The sequence below is a fragment of the Pelmatolapia mariae genome, linkage group LG8, assembly GCF_036321145.2.
Source record: "Pelmatolapia mariae isolate MD_Pm_ZW linkage group LG8, Pm_UMD_F_2, whole genome shotgun sequence".
NCBI classification, from domain to species: domain Eukaryota; kingdom Metazoa; phylum Chordata; class Actinopteri; order Cichliformes; family Cichlidae; genus Pelmatolapia; species Pelmatolapia mariae.
The window spans coordinates 16426891-16449278 of record NC_086234.1 but is presented as its reverse complement, the minus strand read 5'-3'; the positions used below and the strand labels follow the sequence as shown (position 1 = coordinate 16449278).

Genomic DNA, 22388 nt, shown 5'->3' with positions numbered 1-22388 from the left:
TGCCAACGCAGTAAAAGCACCTGGATGGAAAAACACACAGTGGATTGGCCTCCCCAGAGCCTGGATCTCAATATTACTGGAGCAGTGTGGGGTCACCTTCACAGAGAATGTAACATTCAACATCCATAAAAGAGCTTTGACTGTTAATCAGGGGTGGCTCAAGACTTTTGCACAACACTATAATTTTGTTTATCGTTGTCCATTGTGTGCATTTATGTTATCAAGTTTTCACCAATCAAAAAGACCATTTTCATTAATCAAGAAGGTCGATTTTTGATCCTCATTTGTATGAAATTTTAAAGTACTTTTAAATAAAAACAGCATGAACCAATGCAGGTTTTGTAAGAGGGCCCCTCTGCAAGACGAAACCGCTGAATTACACAACAGCAGTGCCAAACTTCTGCATTCGAATTGCTTTTAACTGCATCAAAGGAGCCGATTTTACAAGTATGACACATTTACAACTAATTTGGGTAAACTGACAGGGTTTCTAGCCTAAGTGATAAAACCCGGGGACCAGCCCATTTATTTAAAGTGTTTACGTGTAGCTGCGCTCACCTTACCAGGAAGCGATTGATTGACTCAGACGCTCACAGAGGAACGGCTTCATTTTCCCATTTCACAGAGGTGAGTAAACAAGAACCATGTGGATATGAGAAACTCACCGGCCTCTCCGTTTCTCAACTTTTAGGCGTATTGCCAACAGAGACTGGTGTTGAGTAAGTTTGTGTTACTTCAGGCGCGCGTAAACGCCTTACTTAAAAAACTCGTCTTATTCATGGCGATCGCCGTGTTTTCGGCTGAATACGAGCGAAACACGACTGTATTTAAGTTTCCGTTGTAGAAAAGAAAGCAGTCATTCTTATTCTTGAGTATGAACGCCGAAATATGCATTTCCTTGTTTAAAACGCGGAAAAGGGGCGTTTATTTGGCCGCTGGGCGACAATGGGTCATTAAAATATTGTTAACATAACTTCTCCATAATTATAAATAGTCACAGCAATAACATGAGGAAGTACATAAAGTCTTTTTTTTTCTTTCTGTCGATCTGTGGTGTGTGCGTGGCAGATTTTGCTCCGGGCACACTGAGATGTTGAAATGAAGATTGATGAAAAAGTCCTCTCCTATTTTGAATCTTGCAACTCACCTGTGGATAAGGAAGGGTACCTGTACAAGAAGGTAAGACGCCCTGGCTCAGGTTTACAGGGAACCTGATTAACGTATTATTTTGAAAAACAAACAGAAAGGGTAGTGAGGTCATCTAAAGTAAATAAACTGAGAGGGGATTTTTTAAAAACTGTTTTTAAGTTCAGCTTTCAAAATCTCTGTGACATTTCACCTCCCACTGGGTTGCCTGTTTCCTCAAATCAGTTATGTAAGAAATTGAGTACACAAGGCGTTTGTACAGCAGTCAGTAAAACACAACTGTCACACACACACAGGGTGAGATCAAGACTTCCTATCAGAAGCGCTGGTTCGTGCTGAAGGGGAACCTCCTCTTCTACAAAGACCGGCAGACCGACCGGGATCTGATCGGAGTGATTGTTCTGGAGGGCTGCACCGTCCAGCTGTGCGAGTCCGAGGAGAACTTCGCCTTCTCGCTGGTGTGGAGGGAGCCGGGGCTGCGGACGTACAAGTTTGCCGCGGAGAACCAGGCCAGTCAGGAGAGCTGGATCAAAGCCTTGCTGTCAGCCAGCCACAGCTACCTGGCCCTGCTTGTAGTGGACATGGAGTCGAAGTACAGAGGTGAGGGAGGCAGAAAGATGGAGCGTGTTTATCTTTGTTGGGGAGAGGGGGGCTAAAGAGAGCAGCCTTTGTTCTGGAGGGCAGCTGCGAGAGGCGTTGCATCACTGTTTTCCTGCCTCTACATCAGACACCTGGTACACTGTGGTACATGCTGTATAGACACACACGCACACGCACATATTATGATCTCGCAGCATCAGTCGCATCATTATAATCACTACTGATGTTTTATCTATTAACAGAGTAGTAACCAGAGCACCGTTTATTTCAACCAAGTTTTTATTGTTAATATTTGTTATTGATCATTCTGCTTTTTTTCAAATGTCGGTCATAAATTTCTCATAGCCACCACAAAATCGATCTCATATCATATACAGACACGTCTCATTAAAACAAAGTTGACACGCTCTCACAGATTTGGTGGCATTTTGCTTAAAAACTGGTTAAAATGACAATTAGTTTCACCTGTTAAGTAGTAATTGACTTAAGTGGTAATTAAGTTAATATCAGTCATTGAATCCGTTTATGGACCTGATGTCCTGACCATGAGGTGTGAGCATAAAGCTCACGTAAAGCAGAAAGCGTACTAGATTTATGTTTGGTGCTAGAGCGGGCCATCCAACTGGGAGGTTGATGGTTCGATCTCCAGCTCCTTTAGTCTGTACACTGAAGAATCCTTGGGCAAAATACATTTATCAGAGTGTGTGTGTGTGTGTGTGTGTGTGTGTGTGTGTGTGTGTGTGTGTGTGTGTGTGTGTGTACGGGTTCGTACTATCCTGGTGGGGACCAAAATCTGACTTTTACTATCCTGGTGGGGACTTTCTGCACCGTGGGGACCAAAATCCAGGTCCCCTCGGGGTTGAAAGCAATTTTCACACTCAAAATGTGGTTTTACTGTCAGGGTTACAATTAGGTTATGGTTAGGTTTAGGGTAAGGGTTAGGGTTAGGCATTCATTTTTAATGGTTAGGGTTAGGGGCTAGGGAAAGCATTATGTCAATGGGATGTCCCCACGAGGATAGCAAACCAGACATGTGTGTGTGTGTGTGTGTGTGAGAGAGAGAGAGAGAGAGAGAGAGAGGTACAGGACTAAAATAAAAATAAAAACTAGATTTTTGAAAAGAAATATAAGTAACTGAAATGATTTTGTGAATAAAAATGAAAATATAGAGGAAATATCCAGAGTTTCTATGTGATAGAATTCTGTGACACACTTTGAGTCAACCACCACCTCTGACACGCGCCCTTCTTACAGCTATAATCAAAAAAAAAAAGACTAAAACTAAAACTGAAACTAATAAAAACTAAACTAAATCTAGACATTTTAATGCAACAGAAACTAAACTGAAATGGGAAAATCCACTCTGGAAACTAACTTAAAGTAAACTGAATTTAAAAAAAAAATAAATAAATAAAACTAATTAGAAGATTCAAAGCTAGATTAACTTTGAGGCATGCAGTAAGGATACAAGGGTTAGCGTAGAAAAGGATCGACATATTCTTTTACCTTTGTTTCTTGCGAGTCTCGTCCTTTCAAAGAGTGGCCTGTGTCTGAGTCTTATTGTGTCAAAAAAACAACAATCCTTATATTGAAATTTCATTTTGGCTGCTCACAGACAACTCCCGAGTTTTAAAAGGTCAAATCTGAGCCTCCATATAAAAGTCAGGTCAGATTATGTAAGTTAGGAGCACATTAAGCGGTGCAGAGAGGCACAAAGATCATGTTAAAGAGGTTTTACAAAAACAAATAAACTAAAACTTTAGTTCAGGGGTGTCAAACATAAGGCTTGAGGGCCAGAATGGGCCTGCCAAAGACTCCTATCTGGCCCACTGGAGAGCTTTGGAAAATGTGAAGGACAACTTTAAAATTGAAACTTTTAACTCTATTTTTTTAAGGTTTACAGCTTTTCTGAGTGATAAATACCTCCCCCATGGTCATTCCTATAACACCAATGTCAATAAAGAAACAGATAAACAATTAAACAACATGGATTTCCTGTTTTTTCACAGTATACTATAGACATTAATGATTTTTACAGCAGGTTTACAGTAAAAAGAAAAAAAAAGACATTATGTTATTTTCCCCAAATTTCCATTTTATAATTACAACACAGTCAGAGCTAATTTTACATATTTATTTCTTACAGTTTGAGCCTAAAGCAGCATTTCTTTTATCATGTAGAAAAACTGACAGAAAAAACTTGGATTAGCACCTGTTTGCTTAGCATGTAAACCTCAGCCATCTTTTATGGTGTGGTCTGCTGGGGCGGCAGCATCTCTTCTGGGGACAGGAAGAGACTGAACAGGCTGATCTGCAGGGCCAGCTCTGTTCTAGGATGCCCTCTGGACCCAGTGGAGGTTGTGAGTGACAGGAGAATGGTGGCTAAGCTGTCATCCCTGTTGGACAACATCTCCCACCCCATGCATGAGACTGTGACAGCACTGAGCAGCTCCTTCAGTGGGAGACTGCGGCACCCACGGTGTGGGACGGAGAGATTTCGCAGGTCTTTCCTCCCCACTGCTGTCAGACTGCACAACAAAGACTCCAACTGATCAACACACACATTCACACATGTGCAATAATCTTTTCTGGTATCGTTGTATTTTTACTGAGTTGTATATAGCACTTGTATTCTATTTTTATCTTATTGCATATTTTATTCTATTTTATTCTACTGTATATAGTATTTTATTTTATTCTATTCTGTACAGTTGTATACTGTATTTATTCTTATTTTATTTTATTCTAATTTTTGCTTCATAACTTTTGCACTGTCCACTTCCTGCTGTGACAAAACAAATTTCCCACATGTGGGACTAATAAAGGTTATCTTATCTTATCTTATGTATGACACAGTGCTTTATTTGTGTACATTTTCTGAGCATGTAGTGATCAGTAAGAGATTCTCAGTATTCCAGAGCCCACAGCCTGAAGAGATCACCCACTGATTGTAGAGTTAAAGGTTAGATCAAAGCGTCATTGAGCAAGTGGATGGACTTCTGCCGTACACATGCAGCATGAGCAGATTTTGTCTTTCTGTTCATGTGCATTCACCTCCTTAATTTCTATATTTCACTGCTTTTTTTCTTCAGATGCATTGGGTGCGCTCTCCAGTCAACCAAGCAAACCTTTTGTCATGCCAAATTTCAACACCGTCCAGCCTGCTGCCGTCTTTGTGACCTCAAACACCTGCACCTCATCTGCGCTGGGAACAGCACCCAGCCCGAATTCCTGTCCAAACCTACAAGCTCTTACCATTTCATCCAAGACGGCTAGTAAGAAATCACCCAAACTGCGACCGAAGAAGAATGCCAACGTGCCAATGTTTGATCCATTTCAGACGATTGGGGAGTACGACTTTAACCAGCTGCATGAAGATTATGGAAAGGAAGTAAAGGAACTGATTGCCATGTGGTCAAAGAAAGGACACGGCGGTGCAAATGTTCAGGAAGAAAACTTGATAGATTTTGGATGATAAAAGTTTCCTTTGTTTCTAACCCTTAACTTATAGAGAAGCTTTATCACGCATACGTGCACTGGATCAGAAATGTGTCGGTAATATATAGTTGTTGTATAGTTATATTTTCTCCCTCTGTGTCTGCATCGTTATATTTGTTTTCTTCCAGAAACATGCTGTTTCTCTTTTACTTACATTTTCATAGATTAGTCAATAAATGATCTATGATCATCTGTTTTATTAACCTTTGTTTGTCACTGCAATGATGTTATTTCCTAAGTTGGCATTTTTATAAAGTCACACACCTGAAATATGACCTCCATCTGCTCCAGCTAGTCTACTGTCTCTATACTGGACATACTATGGCTAACCAGTTCAGGTGAAAACCTTTCTCTTAAGACAGGGATGTCAAGTCTGTGTTACACTGTGGGCCACATACACCACATTTTGATTTTAAGGAGGCTGGATCAGTAAAACTGTCCTTTCTGTCCTTTAACGTTTAACTACACATTTACTAAAGAAATGCTGCTGTGGCAAATGAAAGAAATGTGTCCGCACGACTCTTTGGGATTAAACTGTAAGAAATAAATGTGTTAAATTACAGAAAGGATCCTGGTAGCTTAAAACTAGACTGAAATCTTCTGTTAATTCGCAGAAAATGTAAATTTCTTTGGTTGATTTTTTTTTACTGTGGACACATTGTAAAAACAGAGTTTTTCCTTCGCACAAAGCTTTCCAGTGGGCTGGATTTGAGTCTTTGGCAGGCCGATTTCATCCCCCAGGCCTTATGTTTGACACCCCTGTCTTAACATGCCCGAACAAATTTCACCGAGGACAGAGAAGGAAAGAAACTGTCAAACGGTGATATAAAATTTGCTCATTAATAACAGCTTCATTACTTCAGAGCTGATAATACCTGGCGTGTTTATAAGGAATAAATCTGCCAGCCATTAAAAAGGTCTGAGTTAATCTGTAGCTGAAAGTTGGCCACATTTCCATTTTAAATCAGGAATTGTCAGATCGAGGAAACATTTCCTTTTGGGCTCTATTATTATTGATGACCTAATGAGTCCATTTTGCCTCACAGATTTAAACAATTTGACCAGTGACAGGGTAAAAAAGGACTGACAGTTGGCTGGGGGTCAACGCAGACCAAGAAGGGTGAAGTCTGCTAAATTTTAGAAGGGGGTCGAAATGGCTGAGAAACAGAATGGCAGGAGGGCAGCAGGGCTATTTCAGTCTGTACAGCTGTCTTGTCTTCATAGTCTTTGCTCGGTCCTTCTGTGTCTGCATCGCTTCTTTTTTCAACCTTCGAGCCTACAACTGAGCTGGCTGCTTATCGGCTTCACATACAACACATTTTTTGCCTCCTCCTTGCCAATCGGGCGCTTCGTTTTCCATCATTACAAAACATTGCAGATAATTTAGGTCATATTTTGCCACGTGAAACGCTACACCCACGAGCCAGCTAAGACTCAGGATCGCTTCACGCCAGCGCGGGATACCAATACATACATACCTAAGCTGTACAGTTGTGTGATTGATGGCCAGCCAATGAAGCTCATATATGGGGTTTAGTGGGTGGGTCACTGTCCTCCTATCCTAAAGCAACTATACTGGGAACCTCGAGGAGGAACCCAAATTAGTGCACCCATGGCGGTAAAGCTGGTCATTTAGTCCAATCATCATTTTGCCTGTTTCTTTTTTTCTTTCTTACACTTGAATCAGTAAAACAGAGAAAATGATTCACTATCCTGGGTATGAGCACCTGTTTTGTCTTTAGTCCCTGTAAAGGTGGCCTCTGTGATCTATTTTGTTCCCCTCCCAGTAACACTTTCAATGTTATTCTTTCCACTGAGCATTTCCAGCTACTTGAGGCAGTATTAAAAGGACTGTTTGGATTTCTCACTGATGCACGGTCACTTTTTCCAGAGACCCAGTGGTCGTGTGTCATTGCTGGACCTGGACCAATGTCCATCAGCCAACTGTTTTCAGGTTTCACAACTGTTTATACACCCTGATGGCCACTAATGATCTGGCCATGGCCACAAACCTCAGATCAAACCTATCATTTAGACAGGTGATGACTTCAGGAAATGTTTGCTGAGATATTGAGCAGCACTGGAGTATTAATTAATAGAAGGCAGCGGGCCGTGCTGACTGCGGGGTAACTGTCCCATCTGTGTCTGTATTAAGGCAGTAAAGCAGCGACGCTTTGCCATCACACACTTGGCTTTGAAGTCTCACAACAGATATATAAAGTTGACAGAAATAGCCACGACAAAGACTCAGTAAGTAAAATGGGGACGTTTCAGTTGTCCCTCTGCGTGTCCCGTCTGTCCATATTAGTCCACACATGACACCAAAGTCACTGTTGGCATTGAATTCACCTCATTCCAAGACTTCTGCGGCCTATTTTGGATCATCAGTAAACCGATCCCCCCAGCCACCTCCTCGCTCCTCCCTCTTTCTCTTACTATACCCCAGCTCTATTTTCCTGCCAAACCTGATGGTGTGGCTAAAGTTAGCCCCCTATGGGCTAGTATATAAGACCCCAGGCATTCAATACCTACATGTCAGTCACATCGGCTTGGCGTAGGCTTCTCTTCTTGACCAACAACAACCTCACAAACTTGAGAGATGGTGAGTGTGGCCACTTCAGTGGGTTTAAAAAAAAGTCTTTAGGATGTTCTCTACATTAAAATGATGAGATGGGCGTATCTTTAAGATATTTGCTATCTGGACTACCAACATCCCATGAAGTGAACTTGAAGGAGTGCCAGTTTTTTGGATTTGGACCCAGTGTTAGTGTTATCTGCTGCCTTGAGCTAAAGTTCGGCAGGACCTATTCCTTATTATTGTAGTCCTCAACACATTACATAGTGTTTTATAAATTGGGTGATTGTTTCAAAGTTTATGATTTTTTTAAGAGGGGGATAAATTCAGTCATTACCCCAAAGATAGATTCAACTGGCAAAACTGCCAATCCAAGCTTAATTTATTCAGGAATAAATTTGATTTGATTTATTTATTTTTCTTCATATGATGATTTTGAGAGTTAACCAGGATCTGCTTCTTTAGTTCATGTCATGTCATGTATGGATTTTCTTACACCTCACATCATATCACAGGCACCCAAGAAAGCCAAGAGGAGGCAGCAGCAGGGTGAGGGTGGATCCTCCAACGTGTTCTCCATGTTCGAGCAGAGCCAGATTCAGGAGTACAAGGAGGTAACCTTTTCCTCATCACACCTCAAGCTTTCTATCAGTAACTTCTAAGGTGGTGATGTAACCGAGCACTCTATCATATGACCTTGAATGTAACGTGAGAGAGCTATCAGAAGATATAGATCTCGTCACTTTAGCTGCACAACAGCAAAAGAAATGCCTTCATCAGCACGGCAGGACAGTAAATTTGAGCTCTCCTGTTGACAGCAGTTACCTCTGCTCTATGCTAGCTTAAAAATTCTCCTCGGAGACACTCGCTCCGTGACCTCACTGGAATGTGGCCCAACAGCTGGTGCACAGGGGAAGGGGAGCTCAGGGTTGAAACTGAAGGAATTTGGGGGTTTTAGCACTGTGATCAACAAGGTAAATAGTGTCGTTATCAGTAGATTATAGAAATCAGGATTCATTTGTAGGGGTTTTCTTCAGTACACAGATCTAAATGAAAGACAATACAATGTCAACAGTAGCTTGGCAGGCCCTTAAGAGGCCTCAGAAGCAAAGAGAACATTGGTAACATGGTCATAAGATTTAGTCACAAGGCAAAAGGATGACAGCTGCAATCAATACCTTCTCCTTAAATGTCGCAAGGGGCTTGTCTCACATTCCCAAGCCATTTTAACACCTTAGAAAGACAAGTGGCTGACCAGCTGCCAAGTCCCAAAAGGTTTGCAATGCCATCTTTGGTTTCATTGGGTGATACGCCCTCCTATGTGGAAGGAGAAGGAGCTAACTGCTCCACATTTACACATTTACATTGGCAGAGTGCCTTGCACAAATAATCATGAAAAACAAGCTGGATAATAAGGACTTGTGAGAAATGTGAGAATCTCAGTTTTCACTGGTTTTAATTAAGTGTTATTTTAGCTGAAGTTTGCCTGAACTCTGATCTAATCTCTGACTAATCTCACGGTCTGCGCCAGGCTTTCACAATCATCGACCAGAACAGAGATGGCATCATCAGCAAGGACGACCTCAGGGACGTGCTGGCCACCATGGGTCAGCTGAATGTGAAGAATGAGGAGCTGGAGGCCATGGTGAAGGAGGCCAGCGGCCCCATCAACTTCACCGTGTTCCTGACAATGTTCGGCGAGAAGCTGAAGGGTGTGTTGGCACATATCAGTTGTCCTTTGTATTCTATTTCATAAAATACTTGGCGCTGTAAGGTGATGGTTGTTATTTATCTAAACAGTTAATGTTATGTGCTTAACATAGTTCTGAATTATTATTTTTTTCTATGTTTTTGTTTTCATAGGTGCTGATCCTGAGGACGTCATCCTGAGCGCTTTCAAGGTCCTGGACCCCGAGGCCACTGGCACCATCAAGAAGGAATTGTAAGCTTATTCGCGTTTATCTTCCATCACTACACTGATCTCTTCCTACTGTAATCTTTCATCTTAATCTTAAATTTCCTGCGTTTTCCCTCTCCAGCCTCGAGGAGCTCTTGACCACCCAGTGCGACAGGTTCACCGCTGAGGAGGTGAGCTGATCGGACTTTGCTCGTTGACTCGCAGCGCGATTTGGCCCTTGTTTTTTGCCAGGCTGTAACTCATTTCTTCATTTCCTCTTCATCTGCAGATGAAGAACCTCTGGGCTGCCTTCCCCCCTGATGTGGCTGGCAACGTTGACTACAAGAACATCTGCTACGTCATCACACACGGAGAGGACAAGGAGGAATAAATCCTCGACATCTCTTACCTCTGTTGAAACCCACACTTGTTCATACCCTTAATTCTTCCTCCTCTCCACCAATGAAACATCCTCCTTGCACACACTCGCGCCCGGGTCGGCTCTTTCTTCTTACGAATAGACTTGTCTCCTCTATCGAGATGTTCAGTGAGAGGACGGGAGGCTGTGGGGGTGTTTGTGTGTGAGTACCAACAGGGGAACATGGGATTATTTTCAATAAAAAATAATCTTGTGACACCGAAACGCTCTCTCTATCTCTGTCCCTGCCTCTTCTTCCTCCATCTTTTCCCTCCCCTCCTCACCCATGACTCATTCTGTCCTCCTATGTTGAGGCCAACAGTGCATGCATCATACCTACATATATATGCATATGCAGTTCAGTGTGGTTGGTCAAAACGTCTCTTGGGTGCTGTGGTGCATGCACAGTCACTTGCTTGAAACAGGCGAGCAGTCTGGCCCCGGCGGTCTGTTAGTCTCAACCGGGCACAGAGTGTTTAATGGATCCCTCCTTCTGTTTGTACCGGCCAGGAGTGCACAGTAAAAGAGTGGGAGTACTGCGCTATAATAGTTTGCCTACCCCTCTCTTTTATTTTGTCACTCTCTTAAACACAGGTACGAAAGGAAAGGTTACAGTAATAAGAGGAAAGCACGATTTTAAAAGTCTTGTAAATAGAGAAAGAGATGGTGAAAGACGGTGATTGGGTGGGCGGCATAAAAAAGCTAAACAAAAGCAAAACAGCTTTGTTTTTTATTTTTCTTTCCCCCCACCTCACCCTCACTGCTGTTTCCACTCCTGCTGCTGTGACTGTGTCTATGTCTCCACTGTAACAAATAAGAAGTACAAATAAAATACACTATCTTTCGTACCACACTGTGTCTCTTGGTTTAAGTGGGGGCGCGGGTGAAAGAACTGCTGGGTGACTGTGGACAGCCCCATAGAGCACCGACTGACTGTATTATGCATATGGTGAAGCATTATCAGTGTGAACTTTATCCATCATCCCATTTCTCAATATAAATCTATGATCCCAAATCAGGGGTGGGTACCACATTTTCAGGGTAAAGGTACAAAAGGATAAAAAGAAAAAAAAAACATTATAGCAATAAAACCAACATAGTAAGCAGAAGAACTGTAGTCTACCTTTGGATCTACTTCAATCCTTGATTCCAATAAATGTGACACCCTGTGAGTAGTAAAACCAAAAGTTGTTGGATAAAATAGCGACAAAATCAGATTTTCAAATGATTTAAACTCACATATTAAATTTAAAATATTATACAGAAAGTTCCAGAATTTGGAATCATTTTTCTTGAGACAGAATTGCAAAGAATTTGGGAATTTTGAACCCCCACCCCCAACCAGATGCGACTGAAAGCCATTATACTCCCAGTGCCGGTCCATAGCCTGGATAAATGGGGAGGGTTGAATAAGGAAGAGCATCTGGGTTAAAATCTTTGCCAAATCAAACATGTGGATCAAAAAGAACAAGATTTAGATGCCGGATCGGTTGGGGTCCAGGTTATTAACAACTGCCTCTGGTGCTGTTGGCCAGTGGGGTGCCAGTGGAAATGGAGCCACTGATGGCCAAAGACAAAGGAAGACAAGAGAGTGAAGGTGTTAGGAGGCAGCAGGGGGAGAAGGAGAGGCAGGAGTGTGGAGGTGGTGAGTAGGGACTTTAAATGTAGGAATTAGGAGAAAGGGAGAGAGCTGGCTGATATGATAGAGAGAATAAAGGCAGACATATTGTGTGTCATATATTGGATAAAGGATAGTGAATATGACGCTGCCAGCCAGGAGGAAAAAAGGTAGATCTATTGAGAAGGTTCCAATAAAAAGACATATAGAGGGTTGGGGTGTCTTAAGAGGATGCTAGCTTTAGGGTGAGATGGCAGCAGATGATCCATGGAGACACCTAAAGGGAAAAATGATGGAAGAAAAAGACCATCTACAGTTCCCAAAAGGTTGATTCTGTTCATCTGGACGTAGCGTTGTCAGTGGGAGAAACGTTTCGTAACTCATCGAAATGTTTCGATGAGTTACGAACAAGAAAGAACAAGTGACTTCTTCAGTCAGTTGCAGTCTCAGCTGAGTCAGCTGAGTCAGCTGAGATTGAAGAAGTCACTTGAATGAGTTACGAAACGTTTCTCCCACTGACAACGATACGTCCAGATGAACAGAATCAACCTTTTGGGATTCACTAATCTGGTTGATTGAGCATGCATGAAGACACCATCTACAGTTATTTATATTATCAGAAGATTCAAAATATTTGGAGATAAGACCAAAATACAAAACAAAATGCTGTGGCAAGCAGCAGACGTGATTTCCTAGTGAAAACCATGGCAACCGGTTGTGAAAAAGAAAATCTGCTGTCACTGTCAGTGAGCACAGTTTGACACTGCAATGTAAAATAAAACTCAATCATGAAAAAAAAGAAAAGGAAGTATTTAAACATTGTTGAGAAATGGCGTCATCTTCTCAGCCATGAGCTCTTTACGACAGAGTCAGTGAAAAGTGGAAAAAGTGGATCTCACCAAGCTGGTTTGTTATTGGCGCACAGCTGGATCAGTGCACGTCCAACAGACAAGCTATATATCTGTGAAGGCACCATTAAAGCTGAATGATACATATGTTTTGGAAAGCTATATAAAACCATTAAGATGATTTCTTTTTACTGTCAGCAAAACACTCTGCAATGATTCCAACAACACACCTCTGAAGGGAAAGCGTCTGGATGCTAAACTGGCCAGCCTGCAGTGTAATACCTCATTTAGACTAAAAAATGGAATTCCCATTTTCGTTTCCAGGAAAGGAAAAAAACTTTTGCAAAAAAATAAAATCTAAATATATTAATGAATTTCTGTCATGAATGAATCCCAGACAAATCTGGTGCAGTTTCTGATATTATTATTGTTGTTGTTATGATGATGATGATGATGATGATGATGATGATAATAATAATAATAATAATAATAATAATAATAATAATAATAATAATAATAATAAACTATTATACATAAACGTTATTTAATCCATCATTGGAGGAATTCATTTGTTACAGCAGCAGTACAAAGGACAGGAAGAAAAAATGAATTAGAGAAATTATAAAAATAAAAATTGAAAGAAAATGGTAACAAATGGTTAGTATTATATACAATAAAATAAACATATTATTATTATTATCATAACAATTTTATATATTATTATTATTATTATTATTTAAAAATCAAAAGATCAATGGGTCACGTGACCTGGTGACGTTGCCGACTGAATCAGGATGTAAAGGTTTTTGCGACAAAACTTTCCGCCTTCAAAATAAAAGCAACCAATCTTAAGATATTAGCCAGAATTTATCAAATAAGCCGTATTACGACGTAGAAATTATGTTTATGAGAAGAATTTGTTAAGTTATACTAGCTGAGACCTGTATGATATAGGTTACTACAACTTGAGCAACTACGCTTCCGGGAATGTTGTTTTAATTTTGAAATGTCGACAGGAAACGCTGTTCGAGTTTGAAACTTGGCTGAGCTCAGGGGAGCAGAGGAAGAGTGGGCATTTCCCGGTCCATCAGCGGTACTGTAACACATTTCAGGCCTGGTTTGTCCGCACAAACTGGGGATGGCCCCGTGGTGATGCGCGTTGTAGGCTTCACGCCGCTGTCGTCCGGTCGTGCCTTCGTGAATCCTGACGGGCCCAGAAGAACCGCCATGGCCTCTGTGGTTTCACTCCGCGGCACATCTGTCACACTCCCCGCTGTGGTCACCGTCCTCTTGCTCCTGATGTCGGTGACCACTGTGCAATCCTCTCAAGGCGACAAGGAGCCGGTTTACCGAGACTGTGTGAAGCAGTGTATCCGCACAAACTGCACCGGAGCTCGGCTAAACGGCTTCCTGTCTGCCCAGCCGCAGTACATGGCGCTGACAGGTGAGTTGCTCTTGTTGGCAGGTAAGTTAAGCTAACTTACCTTGCTAGCAATAGATTTTTCCATCAGTGCTTATTAATATTGTGGCAACTTGTACATGCATATATGTGTATAGCAACATTTGCTAACTGACCCCCATTAATTTGCTGTTTACGTTCATTATATTCACTCGTGCATGCAGGTGCTTTGTACTGATGCCTACATGTGTGACTTTTAGTCTTCACATGTCTTTAAAAAGAAAATTGTGACCTTGTTTCATGGCCTTCAAGACTAAAAACCAGATTTTCAGGCTGGTCAAGCTCTCCCAACAGCTCTATTGTCACCCCACCCTTCTGCCATTATTAACTTTTCTGTGCTGTGTCTACACAACTAGTTAGCCAAAAGGCAACCCCTTTAAATATTTAATAAATTGTTTTCTTTTACCTCTATGCTTAAAGTTGTATAAAATATCCAGGAAATGCCTTTTGTAGTTGCTTGTGTATTTAAGTTTATTCACTGCTATACAAGAATTGAAACAGCTTCCATGCTTATTATATTGATGATCACTCAAGCTTATTTAGTGTAAGGGGAATTCAGCGTGATCCCCTGCTTTGTGAATGGAGAAGTGATGGGATCATCCAAATATCGACCAACGCTGGTATTGGTATCAGATCGATCTTAGTGCAATAGGATCGATTCTTTGTTGCTATCCTCTAAGTTCAGTATGTAGCCCACTGAATTGTGTTTAATAATTTTTATGAAAATGACAAAATACACCTTAAGTATGGGCTATAAAAAAACCAAACAAAAAACGTGTGAATCTTGTTGTGTTGACTGGCACGTCTATTTGATTTATAGCCTATAGCACATTTAAACAACAGACGCTGACCCAACGTGCTGTAGAGACAGGCACATTTGCATTCCAGGTTTCCAAAACACCTGGTTTCAAATTACATGAAAATCTGAAAGATGTCTTTTGTTGTGTCTGCTGGAGGTTTCTTCGTGTTAAAAGGGAGTTTTTCCTTCCCAATGTCACCAAAGTGCTTGCTCATAAGGTTGATTGTTGGGGTTTTCTCTGTATTATTGTAGGGCGTTTATCTTACAATATAAAGCACCTTAATTCAACTGTTGTCGTGACTGGGTGCTACAAGTAAAATTGAGTTGATTTGAATTGTGTTAACTAATTTTTGTAGAACTTAAAAAAATTACAGTGATTTAATGGTCATTAAACTGTGTTCAGAGTTTGCAAATTAATAATGATTCAGATATTGTTATCGGTGTCAACAATGCTGGCCCTGTATTTAGTTGTATCCGATCAATACCAAAATTTGCAGCTCTGATGTGCTTGCACTCAGCTCCTCTCTTTGTTCAGGTTGGACGTGCCGTGACGACTGCCGCTATCAGTGCATGTGGACCACAGTCGGCCTTTACCAGGCTGAGGGGTACAGGGTCCCACAGTTCCACGGCAAGGTTTGTTACTCAAATATCACACACTCCTACCCAAGGTTGATCAATAAAGAATATGCTGTCCGCTTTTATGTATTCTGTGAGATTTCATTGATTTCAGTCAAATCTGAAATTGTGGACGAATTATTTTTTTCCCCTACAGTGGCCGTTTGCACGCTTCTTGTGTTTTGAGGAGCCGGCATCCGCGTTGGCCTCTCTGCTGAACGGCCTGGCTTGCCTTCTCATGCTACTGCGCTATCGGAGCACGGTGCCACGACAGAGCCCCATGTACCACACCATCAACGCCTTCTCCCTGGTGAGTTGATTTCTGTATCCGGATGTGATGGAGAACATTAAAAAGTGTGTGTTTGTGTTTATTGTACTTCAAAAGGGCAAAAAGTCAGTTATCTTTGTTATGCTTGATCACCTAAAGGACAAAGTTGTCTATATGCTGGCTGTGTCTGTACACTGAGATTGGATAGACTGACTTTATTTTGTGGCTGGAAATCCATGATCTGAGTCTCCCATCACAGTACATCACAACGGTGCTCTACTGGATTGAAATGTAGTAACTGTGAAGGCCATTTGAGAGGATTTGACCTTTGAGATATGTTGCACTATCTTGCTGGAAGCAGCTATGAGATGATGGTACACTGTAGCCATAAAGGGATGGACATGGACATGTTGTTTATGCCAAATTTTGACCCTACCATCTGAATGTTGAAGCAGAAGTGGAGACTCATCAGAAAGGACAAAAGTTTTCAATCTTATATTAAATCTTCTTCTATAAATCGTAGCCTCAGTTTCCTGTTTTCAGCTGACAGGAGTGGCAGCCGGTGTGGTCTTGTGCTACTGTAGCCCATCTGCATGACCCGTTATTTATTAACTGCCCAGCATTATACCTCAAGAAATAGATACTAACTTAATAGAAAGCACTTCTAGATTACTTGGCCAATAGGTTGTCTTTTAAAATGATAAACAAAAAATGTTTTCTATCAAAAACTTGTATGTCTGATGCAGAAATTATCCAAACAATGAGTTATTCAGACTTTAATATTTAAATCTTTGTGGGGGTTTTTCAGGTATCTCTCAATGCCTGGTTCTGGTCCACAGTGTTTCACACCCGGGACACCTATCTCACTGAGGTAAGGGCTTTTAAACCTCTAGTAACTTATTACCCTAAAAAAAAAGAGTTGATTTGTGTGTATCCTACTGGGGATCTCCCACCTTTGAGTCCCGTTTTGTTCCATTTACTTGTGTTCAGTCAGCTTGTTTTCTGCCAGAAACACTGTTTAAACAGTGTTTTACAGTTTTACGTGCAGTCACATGATCTAGTTTTAATAATAATAAAAAAAGCTTTACTTTAATGTACACAGAGTGAGAAAAACTGCTAATGTACATTTCGACTTGCCAGACCACCTGTTGAGATGAGCATTCTGCTCTTTGATTGGTTAATGAGCTTAGCAAATGAGCAACATCCTAATGCCATTACTGATCAACCTTCGAGCTGTGCGCAGTGTAGTTTCTGTAAACAAGCACTGGTTGATCTTAAGTTAAGATTTTGTATGTTTTTCTTATAGAAAATGGACTATTTCTGTGCAACAGCAGTCATTCTTTACTCAATCTACCTGTGCTGCGTCAGGTAAGCAAACCTTCCACACCCAACTGGCATCCGAAACCACATTCTAGATGGTAATCATTAATCCTGGTTCAAATATCTTCTAGGATAAAGTTGGATTAAAAACGAGAGAGAATATTTGTCAAGTGTAGACGTTGTAACTCTATGTCTTACTTCCCTTCCTTCCTCTCTTTGCCAGAACGTTGGGCCTAAAGCGACCCGGTGTGTCCAGCATGGTGGGAGTCCTGCTCATTTTGGTCTTTACCTCACACGTGTCCTACTTGACCTTTGTCAGTTTTGACTACGGCTACAACATGGCTGCAAACGCCACAATCGGTACAGTCCATGTCCACAAGTAACATATAAGCCTGTAAATGGTTGCTATGTGAGGAATCTTTTTTTTTTTTTTTTTTTAACTTTTCCATGTGGTTCAGCTTTTATTCTCTCAACTGTACAATAGTTTGTGATGTACGCAGCTACAGTGGACTATACTGACGATCAGCCAGAGGTGAACTGAATCAGTCTGCTTAATAAATCCAAACTTTCAAGGACAGACTGGAAGGCTTGTTTTTTTTGTTTTGTTTTTTTTTCTTGCAAGCGAGCATCGCTATGCTGTTCTTACATTTAAAGCCCTGCAGTAATCTATTTTAGTATATATTTCTTTTTATAGCAACTAAACCAACCTGTGCTTCCTCATTAAAAATTCCTAATTATGCTTTAAACCCCTTTATATGATCGTCTCATTCACTGCTGTCCTTCAAGCATCAGCTCTTTCAGATATCTGTGATTTAATGCTCTCTGCTCATCTTTTTTGGGCTTTTAAAGGCATGGTAAACCTCTTGTGGTGGCTCTGTTGGTGCTGGCAGAACCGGCGGACCCTGCCGTACTGGTGGAAGTGCGGCCTGGTGGTGGTGCTGCTCCACGGTCTGGCCCTGCTGGAGCTTCTGGACTTTCCCCCACTGCTTTGGGTCTTAGACGCCCACGCTGTTTGGCACCTCAGCACCATCCCAGTGCATTTCCTTTTCTACAGGTTTGTAAAAAAATATGTGAGAGATGGAATTGCAGAGAAAATAAGTGTTTTGGCACTAATACTGAGAGAAATGTTAGGGGAATCAGATGCAACTACCTTATGGTGAATGATCGATACTTTGTTCTTCCTCCAGTTTCCTCATAGACGACAGCCTCTACTTACTAAACACAGAGAAGTTGGGTGTTAAAGTCGAGTAGGAGGAGCTCTTCGCCTCTTCACCTTGCCTACACCTTCGCACCTTTCCAGTCAGGGCAGCGGGACACCCGAACACTGAAGTAGCTCAGCCTCCCAGATGACATGCATGATATCTCCACAACTTTCATCGAAGCAGACTTTGTTTACATTGTTTTTATTTTATTTTATTGTATTTATTTGAGGTAAATTCTCATTTAAAAAACAAAACAAAACAAAAAAACCAACCACACGATGTGTGACGCTCACTCCACTTTGCCTTGTAATGATGATGCGTGCTACCTTTCTTTCACCGTCATTCGTACGCGCACGACAGGATGAAGGAAAAAAGTATTTATTTCGACCTAGAGCAGACCCAACTCTTCACTCCAAGCGCTCCTCGGGTTTTTGTGTAGTTGTGCGAGTTCCCAATCCCATAGTTTTGACACTCACCAGCGTCTTTGGACATCCAAACAGCAGTTCGATGCGCTGACAATAGATGGCACCCTATCATTGGTCGGGCCTCTCGGCGTGGCGGAGCAACATGTGTTGGGTTCTGTGTGTGCCAAAAGTGGACTGGCAGACACAAGCGAGGTGCCCCCCGGTGAAGGGGGGCCGGCAGCTGATTGTTCCAGAGCGAGAGAAGTGGGTGGGGGGGGGGGATGTTGGAGGCCATTCTAGCTGACTGTGTTTTTCTCCCTCCCCCCTCACACCTTTATTTTTGTGCCTCTCTTGTTTCCACTGTGCTTTTGTTTGTTGCCGTGTCCTTCATTGTCACTCAGATTTTTATTTTTGTTTTAATCACCTGCCTTTACTTCTTTTTTTAAAAATTCTGATGTTGACCAATTTGTGCTTCAGTTTATTGGCAGTTTTGCTCACTTTTGGTTGCTTGATTTTTCTTTTTTTCTTTTACATTTTGGTGATTTTTTTTTTGAAGTATCGTAAGTGTTTTTAGTTTTATTCACCTGGATTGCCTTTTAGTGTGAGGAATGATTGAGTTAGGAAAAATGAGCAATGCAACAGGAAGCTGTATGTTTTTGCTTTTTCTGTTTTTTGTTGTCATTTTTTTTCCAGCATAAAGTGTCTTATTCAGGGCTTAGTTGATGTGCGAGTGTGTTTGAGTGAATGAGTTGTTGTACACCCATTAATTTTGACTTGGTTGCATTTCTTTCTGCAGTATTTTAAACCTCCTCCATCCACAAATCAGCCTTACACACTGCATTGTAACTTGGGTATCACTGAGCATGTTAAGCTTTGAATTCATTCCATGTACATCTTCGTCCTTCAGAGCTTCCCTTCCATGCGTGCACTTTACACGGGGGTGTGCGTGCACTTACTGTGCTTGTGTGTGAAACTGCGCCCATGCCTTTGTACTGCTGTGTGAGAATGTGAACAATGACCAGTATGTGTGTACATGTTGCCTTGACAGGACATTGTATTGTGTTTTTTTTGTTGTTGTTGTCATTTTTTAGCATCATAAACTGGATCACCGAGTGTGAGCTAGATCATGCTGCTGTGTGAGCGCATATATGTTGAAGGATTGCTGCATGAATGCGTGTGAGAAGACGGGTATATTTAGCTTCGCTGACAGCCTGCGATGGGGGTGGGGGAAGACAAGAGGACAAAATGCACAGAGAGGTTTGGGTGGGAAAAAGATTCCTGAAATCACGACAGAGACACTGAACAGTTATGAATAGAACAAACTATATATAATTCATACAGTGTTTATCATTGCAGCAAAATGGTTTATATTCTCAGAGTAATGCGAGATCTGTCAGCCCCTTGAGCACTTTTAAAGAGAAAACTGTCCATTTAACACAAAATCTTTGCTTTTCTACCAAAGTCCCTTTGTCCACAGATGAGAAAATTGTGTTTTCACTGTAATTAAAATCTGTTTCAATAGCTTAAATATTTCCTGGCAGAAAACACACTCCAGTTTTTGCTGTGATTTCATCCCATTGTTCTGTTTCTTTCTTGCCAGTAACCGCATCCCTTCTCTCATTCGTCTGCTGCCCCCTGCCTGCTGCCCTGTGCACTGTCACCTCTCTAACCAAGTGTACTTTCCTCCACCTCACATCTAATGTTTGACCAAAAAAAATTAAATAAAATCTTCAGTAATGGAGTAAATAAAATTGTTCTTTGTTGAGAAGAAATTAAGCAGGGGTTTGTTTTTTTCTGCGCCTAGGATTTATCCTGTCTTTATATTGCACAAATTCAGCTTTACCCCATGTCAATTAAATATGAAAAAAAGAATAGTATTCAAAATGCTAACAAACAGAGTATGTGGTATGTGTGCATTGAGGAATGCAGTAAAATATGCCAACGGTATTTGCTCTCTAGTGTCTCGCTGCTCTGCGATGTGGCAAACGCCATTCACCAGCTGTTGTCCAAGAGCTGCCACTTCATAGCTGTCTTACAGAAACCATCTCTCCATCTGTAGACTGAAAACGTTTCAGCTGCAGAGGATTGTAAAGACACCATTTTTAACCCTTCCACTGGGATTTCTCTGCGTTGCGCTGGTGTAAATGTTTCTAAAGTGGATGCATGAATGGTAAAAATGCACAAGCAGAAAACATTCAAAGTACTACAAGTGCTATCAGGTAAACGCACTCTGGTGGATCACGTTACAAGCTTTGTCCTTAGTGAATACAGCTGAATGCTGCAAATGTTTATGTCCATGAAGGCAGGAAAAATAACTGAGAACTACTGCAAATGTTAATTATATAATATAGTATTTGATTCTTTGCTGAGCCCAAAGTCTCGTTGGTTAAAATCATGAAGTGTTATGATAGTGTTTGGACTTTTTGTGATGTGTTCCTGTGAACTGTGGTGTGGTTTAGATAGCAATGACCCACAACCTGACCTAAGTCTTTGTACCGATAAATAACCTCTGCTCTGCACTCGCCTTCAGGTTTTGTTTTTTTTTAAATGTTGAATAGAGCAGTGTTTCAGTGACTGTGAAGTGCAGGGACAGAGGGGAAATTACAACAAAGCTGATATCCTTTTATAGTTCAGAAAAGATGTGATGTAAAGTCTCTGGAAAGCATATGATGTTTATGGGAACTCTAAAGTAGCTGTTTTAATGGCAAACAAACCTAAAGTTTTTTAATACAGCACAGTGCAGTCATTTTTTACAGTAAGTTTTTGTAAGTTTCATTTGGAATAATCATTTTTTTTAAATGGTGGCAAATCCAGCTGTCAGACACACCTTCCTAGTATACACTCTTTTCCCTTAATTCTTCATGCCATTGACTGAAAAAGGTGCTGGAAAAATTCCATAGAGATTTTGGTTCATATTGACATGACGGCATCGCACAGTTGCTGCAGATTTGCCACATCAATGATGAGCATCTCACATCCATCCACATCCAAAAAGTCTATTGGATTGGAATCTGGTGATTGTAGAGGCCATTTGAGAACAGTGAACTCATTGTGATGTTCCAGAGACCAGTTTGAGATGACTGAACTTTGACACCTTAGGCATGTTATCCTGCTGGAAGCAGCCACCAGAAGATCACACACTGTGGTCATAAAGGGATGGATATGGGTGGAAACAACAAGGAGGTAAGCTGAATTAGTAAGGAGGAGCCCAAATATATCTCTTAACACCACCAGCAGCCTGAACTGTTGATACAAGACATGGTGAAATCATGGTTTCATGTTGTTTGCACCACATTCTGACCCTACCATCTGATTGTCAAAATAGAAATTTAGACTCATCAGATCCAGCAGCCCTTTTTGTGCCTCTGTTGTTCAGTTTTGGTTTGCTTGTCTTCAGTTTCCTGTCCTTAGCTGACAGGAATGGCACCCGGTGTGGTCTTCTGTTGCTGTAGACAATGTGCTTCCAGAGATCCTGTAACTAGAGATTATTTTAGTTACTGTTGCCTTCCTATCAGCTCAAAGCAGTCTGGTTGTTCTCCTCTGACCTCTGACACGAGCTGCAGCTCACCGGTTATCTTCTCGTTTTCAAACCATTCTGCAGATCGTTGTTTGGGAAGCTCCCAGCAGATCAGTAGTTTCAGAAATTTTCAGACAAGCTCTTCTGACACAAACAAACATGCCACAACTGACTGAAATAATCTTTCTTCCTCATTCTGATGCT

General features: G+C 41.3%; 3 protein-coding genes across 4 annotated transcripts; all 3 read left to right on the top strand.

Moving 5' to 3' along the window:
• The first annotated feature begins 569 nt into the window (after positions 1-569).
• Positions 570-5664, top strand: LOC134633161 (sesquipedalian-1-like). 2 transcript variants are annotated; one of them, XM_063482026.1, is made up of 4 exons: positions 570-627; positions 1069-1179; positions 1443-1746; positions 4839-5664. In XM_063482026.1, the coding sequence occupies exons 2-4, from the start codon at positions 1099-1101 to the stop codon at positions 5219-5221; spliced, it is 768 nt and encodes a 255-aa protein (XP_063338096.1). In that variant the 5' UTR covers positions 570-627; positions 1069-1098; the 3' UTR covers positions 5222-5664. The 2 variants fall into 2 exon arrangements, with proteins under 2 accessions (XP_063338096.1, XP_063338095.1); XM_063482025.1 differs by lacking the exon at positions 570-627 and adding an exon at positions 634-719.
• Positions 5665-8331: 2667 nt separating this feature from the next.
• mylpfb (myosin light chain, phosphorylatable, fast skeletal muscle b) lies at positions 8332-10107 on the top strand. The gene is made up of 5 exons (XM_063482024.1): positions 8332-8433; positions 9351-9531; positions 9683-9761; positions 9859-9907; positions 10006-10107. The coding sequence occupies exons 1-5, from the start codon at positions 8398-8400 to the stop codon at positions 10105-10107; spliced, it is 447 nt and encodes a 148-aa protein (XP_063338094.1). The 5' UTR covers positions 8332-8397.
• A 3513-nt stretch (positions 10108-13620) lies between these two features.
• Positions 13621-20443, top strand: pgap3 (post-GPI attachment to proteins phospholipase 3). The gene is made up of 8 exons (XM_063481269.1): positions 13621-14044; positions 15394-15491; positions 15631-15783; positions 16550-16612; positions 17048-17109; positions 17285-17421; positions 17911-18115; positions 18249-20443. Exons 1-8 carry the CDS (start codon positions 13753-13755, stop codon positions 18310-18312), a joined length of 1074 nt encoding a protein of 357 aa, XP_063337339.1. The 5' UTR covers positions 13621-13752; the 3' UTR covers positions 18313-20443.
• Positions 20444-22388: the final 1945 nt, after the last annotated feature.

Excerpts from the sequence above, each read along its gene's own strand:
- LOC134633161 (XM_063482026.1), top strand. The coding sequence starts at position 1,099 with ATGAAGATTGATGAAAAAGTCCTCTCCTATTTTGAATCTTGCAACTCA. Across the intron at positions 1,180-1,442 it reads AAGGGTACCTGTACAAGAAG|GGTGAGATCAAGACTTCCTA; the intron begins GTAAGACGCCCT and ends ACACACACACAG. Across the intron at positions 1,747-4,838 it reads CATGGAGTCGAAGTACAGAG|ATGCATTGGGTGCGCTCTCC; the intron begins GTGAGGGAGGCA and ends TTTTTTCTTCAG.
- mylpfb (XM_063482024.1), top strand. The coding sequence starts at position 8,398 with ATGTTCGAGCAGAGCCAGATTCAGGAGTACAAGGAG. Across the intron at positions 9,762-9,858 it reads GGCACCATCAAGAAGGAATT|CCTCGAGGAGCTCTTGACCA; the intron begins GTAAGCTTATTC and ends TTCCCTCTCCAG. Across the intron at positions 9,908-10,005 it reads ACAGGTTCACCGCTGAGGAG|ATGAAGAACCTCTGGGCTGC; the intron begins GTGAGCTGATCG and ends CTTCATCTGCAG.
- pgap3 (XM_063481269.1), top strand. The coding sequence starts at position 13,753 with ATGCGCGTTGTAGGCTTCACGCCGCTGTCGTCCGGTCGTGCCTTCGTG. Across the intron at positions 15,492-15,630 it reads TCCCACAGTTCCACGGCAAG|TGGCCGTTTGCACGCTTCTT; the intron begins GTTTGTTACTCA and ends TTTCCCCTACAG. Across the intron at positions 17,110-17,284 it reads ATCTACCTGTGCTGCGTCAG|AACGTTGGGCCTAAAGCGAC; the intron begins GTAAGCAAACCT and ends TCTCTTTGCCAG.